Source organism: Mesocricetus auratus, unplaced genomic scaffold, assembly GCF_017639785.1.
Source record: "Mesocricetus auratus isolate SY011 unplaced genomic scaffold, BCM_Maur_2.0 Super-Scaffold_100008, whole genome shotgun sequence".
NCBI classification, from domain to species: Eukaryota; Metazoa; Chordata; class Mammalia; order Rodentia; family Cricetidae; genus Mesocricetus; species Mesocricetus auratus.
The window spans coordinates 75,627,985-75,633,984 of NW_024429192.1; the positions used below are offsets into that span (position 1 = coordinate 75,627,985).

Sequence of the window (6,000 nt, forward strand, 5' to 3'; positions counted from 1 at the left end):
AGAGTAGAATTTCAGGATGAGTTGGTGTGAAGCAGAGTTTACTAAGAAAAGGTTTTAATTGTAGAGTCAGTGTTAAGGAAGGGAGATGAACATTTAAGAATACATCCAAGTGGCAAGAATGTCACCTAGTTATTTCTTTACAGTCATTTTAATATACATGGCTTCAATTTTTTCCCCCAAAATCCTTGTCTTGCTGTCTTCACCCCCTTAATGTTTTAGGTAGCCCTCAGTGGGTTTCATTAAACACCTCTCTTGTTCTCCATTCCCCTTCTCATTAGCCTCCTTCCTTCCCAGTAGTCTTCCTTGTTTTTTATTTTTCTTGCAAGATATTTTAATTATTCTTAAAATGATCATGCAACATGTATTGGATAAATAAATTTGTATTAAGATACTCACATTGAAGGTATTTTTCTTAAAAATTTTCATGGGTCATCTAAGTAATTTTGTCTATTTTTATCCTGGGAAACTCTTAGTGAATATCTAAAATCATCAGTATATACTGCTACATTGATCTCGAGAAATTAGACTGCAATCCTGCAGGTTTTGTTTCCTGAACACTTAGGCTTGTGTTCATCAAGCCTTCCTCTGTTACAAGGAAGACGAGTACAGCATAGGTGAGGAATTGGCTCATGTTTGTAGGTATTAGTGACTTGTTTAGAAGCCTGAGCCTGCTTGGGAGAGTGGGTAGGCCATGTGGCATGGTTGCTTCATGGCAAGCCTGCACATCAATTTACCAACCTGCTAGAAGTCAGCAGCTGACCAAGTTCATTGCTCACTGATCCATGTACACGTATTTAGGTCTTTTGTTTCTATCACTATTTTAGCTCCTGGTGCACAGGTCTTATTAGTACATTTCTTAATTTGTAAGATTTCTTGTCATTGCAAGTGTACAGAGATACAACTGGTTTTTTTGTTTGTTGTTTGTTTGTTTTTTTGAGACAGGGTTTTTCTGTGGCTTTGAAGTCCATCCTGGAACTTGCTCTGTAGACCAGTCTAGTCTGGTCTCAAACTCACAGAGATCCACCGGCCTCTGCCTCCCCAGTGCTAGGATTAAAGGTATCCACTGCCTGGCTGCAACTGTTTTTTAAAACATGAATACTATGAACTTACTAGCTTTAGTAGTTTGATTCCCCCACTTTCCCACGCTTCCCCTTTCTTTCTCCTCTCCCTCCTCCTTTCCTTGTCTTCCCCCTTCTGTCTCTTTCTCATCCTCTCTCCTCCCCTCTTCTGCCCCTTCCCCCTTCTTGTTCCTCCCCATGTTATTGAGACAGGGTTTTGTTGTGTATTCCTGGCTGGCTTGTAACTCACTGTATAGACCAGACTGGTCTCCAGCTAACAGATATCTGCCTGCCTTTTCCTCCTAAATGCTGGGATTAAAGGTGTGTGACACCATTCCTGGCCTCCAGTAGTGTCTCTCTCTCTCTCTCTCTCTCTCCATCCACTCACTTATTTATTTGTTGGTTTGTTTTGTTTGTTTATCCATCCATCCATTTACCCATTCGTTCATTTATTTTGGTTTTTCTTTTTTCTTTTTTCTTTTTTTGGTTTTTCGAGACAGGGTTTCTCTGTGGCTTTGGAGGCTGTCCTGGAACTAGCTCTTGTAGACCAGGCTGGCCTCGAACTCACAGAGATCCGCCTGCCTCTGCCTCCCAAGTGCTGGGATTAAAGGCGTGCGCCACCACCGCCCGGCTTAAATCAACAACTTTATACTCATGTTAATCATTAAGAAGGGTTTATAAATATTTACATTTAATACAATATTTGTACACATATAATAAATTTGGTAATAAGATTGCTACATGTAGCCGGGTGTTGGTGGTGCACTCCTTTAATCCCAGCACTTGGGAGGCAGAGGCAGGTGGATCTCTGAGTTTGAGGCCAGCCTGATCTACAGAGCGAGTTCCAGGAAAAAAAAAAAAGATTGCTACATTTATTGTAAAATACAAAAAATAGACTTAAAAATCCAAATTTTTATCTTGTTAAAAGTATTTTTAAAATATACAATTTTAAAATATACTAATTTTGAACCTTAGTGTTAGAGTATACATTTTAAACCTGAAATTTCATAGCATTCTTTTTAAAGTATACTTAAAATATTGGTACATCGTAGTACATTATCATCACTAGTAGTACTATTAATTTTGTTTCCTGTGAATCACGATTTCCTTATCTAGCCCAGGCTGGCCTGACCTTGTGATCTTCTTTTCTTTGCTGGGATTGTGGTCTGCCTTGCCTAGCTATGGTTCTGCAGTATTTCGTTTGGTAGTTAATTGTCTGTCTTTTCCTCCTCTCTCAGGTGGATGCACGGAGCATACCAGTGTTAGCAAAATGGCAAAATTCCTATAGCATTAAAGTTGTACTTCAAGAGCTAAGACGTCTAATGATGTCCAAAGAAAATATGAAGCTTCCACAGCCACCAGAAGGACAGACATACAACAACTGATTTTAGTGAATCTCAAACTTGTCTTAAATCAACAACCTTCTACTCATGTTAATGTCTTGATTAAATAATCACCATGCAAAATACCCACACATTAAGTAAAAGAATTCCAGCTGGTAAACATGATCCGGACAGTTGTAAGAATATATTTAATATATGTACACCTATTATGTTTTCAGGTAACAGAAGTGCAGCACAATTTTTCTTTCTCTTCTTAAAGCACTGTCATTTAAACATGAACCTGAAGTATTCAAAATTGAATTCAGGTTTTCAAGACAAAAGCATGGCAAAGGAGTGTCAGATGCAGTGGAAACCTTTGTCTTTCTGAAAAGTAAAGTCTCAAGAAGGAAGAACAGAAATGGCATGCTTTATCCATCATCCTTAGACTGCAGTGAACTGTTTAAAGTAGCAGGTATCATGAGTAGTCACAATTGTGTTAACTCTTGAAGCGGTGCGGGTGTGGGTGCTGACTACTATAGCATCAAAAATTGCTTCAGGATTGTTTTGGTACCTGTATTTATAATAAAAAGATGTTGGGTATTGACGAATCTCTGTTAAAAGCTGTTCCTGTTTGTTACATGTAACAGACATGATAAATATTTGTTTACAGTCTTTGTTTAATAAAACATACTTAGAAGTTTTAAGTGAAGTCAACAAAAAGGAAATAGGTGTATGGATATGTGATTCTGAGATTAAAGTTAGTCTTGAAATGTAAATAAAATATGGAATGTGTCCTCAGAGACTGTGCTATTTCTGTTACATTGATGTATGTATAGTAGCCATATCAGGGTGGCAAAATTGGGGATTATTAAACTAGGCATGGTGGTGGCAGAGGCAAGAAGATTGCAAGTTCCAGGCCAGCATGGGTTGGTAAATAAGACTGCATTTAAAACCAAACCAAACCAAAAATATTGAGAACATTACAAATTTTTATTGAAGCACATCTTTTTTTATACTATTTTATATACTTGCGGTTGGAATTTACAGAGCATTTACTTTGACATACTACATGCTTAGTTTAATTTCTTTGCATAAAGAGGTATCCCAGTTACTCCATTTCTAATTTCATTGTAGGTAATATTCAAAAAGAATCTTTTCATTTTGGCACTTCTTTATAGTTACAGACCACAAATTATTCAATTATTCATTCCTTTTTCTTTGTGACATCTTTATTTTCATAAGAAGCTTTTGGTTACGTACATTCCATATATTGAAGACATTTCCTCCCTATGAAACTCTTTATATTTTATTTGGGTGTGTGTGTGTACCTGTGCAGGTCGGAGGATACCTTTGTGGAGTTGGTTCTCCACTTTTATGTGTGTTCCTGGTGTTAAATTCCAATCACCATCCTTGTGAACAAGTGCCTTCACTGCTGAGACATCTCATTGGTCCCTTCCCCTATCTTTTAAGACCATTGAAAGCTAATTTTATCCATTCTATTCCTTTCACCTTAAGAAATCTATGTCTGAAGTTGAAAATTCATTTTTACTATTTTATCAGTGACAAAGTTTGATTGTCAAAATAAAAAATTAGATGTTCAAACTTTGCCCATAAAAAAAGTAGGTTGTGAATTATTAAACTATTTTGGTTACTTTTGTAGCAAGGACAGGTTACTTGTCATGTTTTGATCAAGGTGTTTCAAAACTTTATTTTTTTATTTTTTGGGTCAGCATTGCATTCATTAAACTCTTGACAGTTTGTTTAAACATCATTAGTATCACTGTGTACCCTGTGATGACCTCAGACTTGCAGCATACTCATGTGTTAGCCTCCCAAGTACTGGTCCAACATAAATGTACTAGCCTAGTTATCAAAGATTTTTGTTCACTTTTCTGTGTGTGTGTGTGTGTGTGTGTGTGTGTGCGCGCGCGCGCATGCGTGTGCCTGCCTGCGTGCATGAGATGCCTTAAAGTTGGTGTGATGATATATTTTTTATGATTTATTAAGGCTTGCCCGAGGATTCAGAAAACAAAATCAGCCTCAAGCTACAGAGATCATACAGTGGTGGTATACATCTTTAATCCCAGGGCTCAGGATTAAGAGGTAGACTATCTCTGTTAGTTCAAGGCCACCATAGCCTACATAGGAGTGAAGAGTAACAGAGCTCATGCCTTTGATCCCAGCAGTTGGGTCATACGCCTTTAATCCCAGCATTGGGGAGGTATTTAAGACAGGAACAGGGTCTCAGAGCTGGCATTCATTCTCCAGCCATGCCAAGGAGAGGCAGCATTCTGAGGTTTGGAGCCAGGAGTGACTTTCAATCTGAGGTAGAGTGAGAGCTAGTGCTGGCTGCTTTGCTTTTCTGATCTTCACCTTGAAGCTTGAATCCCAACATCTGTCGCTGGGTCTTTTATTTATTGTGTTACAAGTTGGTGTCAAGAATCTTCCTCAATTATTCTTTCACTTTATAATTTGAGACAGGGTTTCTAAGTGAGCCCAGAGCTCACTGATGTAGCTAGTCCTGCTAATAGACTTGTTGCAGAGATCACTGCCTCTGCTTTTCAAGACTGGAATTACAGCCTCACCTATCATGTGATTTGGGTTCTTCGGATCTGATCTGCAACAGGCATTTCAGCATTGAGCCAGCTCATCAGCCCCTCAAAGATGTTATAACTGTTTCAAAACAACACAGAATACAGTATCATAAAACTTTTCCATGTATAATTTATTAAAACAGACTTAAATATTATCCTAGTATTTTAATGGTTAAAGGTTAAGTTGAATTGTGCTGATAGTATAGAATCATTACCAGTGTGGTATTTTCTGCCTTGAAAATGTGTCTTGTGATACTTGGAAGCTATTAAGTGTTGGGAGCTTTTGGTAGGCTGGGGATCTGGTACTGTGGCCTCATGTCCTCGTTGTATATGATACTGTAGAAGTCCTCCCCTCCACCCAAGTTTCTGTTGTTGGAGAGTCTAGCCCATTAAAAAAAAACAAACTGAAAAACAAAAAACCCTTTCTTGTGTTAGGGATTGTGGATCTTAGAGGACATTTGTGATTCATTTAACGGATTTCCAAAGCAGAATCCATTGTGCATGTAACAATTACAGTATCTATGGTAATCTAAGGTATCTTAATTGATGAAACTTTAGAGTTAATAGAGCCTCTTTCAAATATAAGCCATCAGTTTTAAAGCAAAAGTTCCTTTGTAAAATGGCTAGGGTTGCAGGGATGTTGTGGTGTAAACAGACTAGGAAATCGCCTTAGAAATTTGTTACAGAGATTTTTGAAGTGTGACCCTTGGATGGTTATATGTTAATAAAAGTTACAAAAGTAAAATTTTTGTCCTAGTAGGTCACTGTTATACTTTAATGGCTTTAGCTATTTGGTTGTTTTTCAGAATTGATAGATTTTTATTATTTGATAATTTAAAATAAAATTATTTTTGTTTAGGGATCTGTGTATAACTTGCCAGGTTTTTGGAACAAACATTGGGAGGGATCAGAGGCATTTTAGTCTTCTGGGTGTGAAAACAAATCTTAAAATTTTACACCGTCCTTTAAAAAAGACTATTATGCTAAACATTTGAGTAGGTGAATAAAGAGGGAATTAGATTGGCC

The 6,000-nt window shown here is 37.5% G+C and overlaps 1 protein-coding gene across 4 annotated transcripts in view; it reads left to right on the forward strand.

The window, feature by feature from the left end:
- Ube2v2 (ubiquitin conjugating enzyme E2 V2) overlaps positions 1-3,178 on the forward strand; it is a 54,587-nt gene extending 51,409 nt beyond the window's left edge. For all 4 annotated transcript variants that reach the window (XM_040751227.1, XM_040751228.1, XM_040751229.1 and 1 more), the window contains one exon: positions 2,297-3,178. In XM_040751227.1, the coding sequence (XP_040607161.1) occupies positions 2,297-2,443 (147 nt within the window). In that variant the 3' untranslated portion in view covers positions 2,444-3,178. The remainder of the gene's footprint in view (positions 1-2,296) is intronic.
- The last annotated feature ends 2,822 nt before the right edge of the window (positions 3,179-6,000 follow it).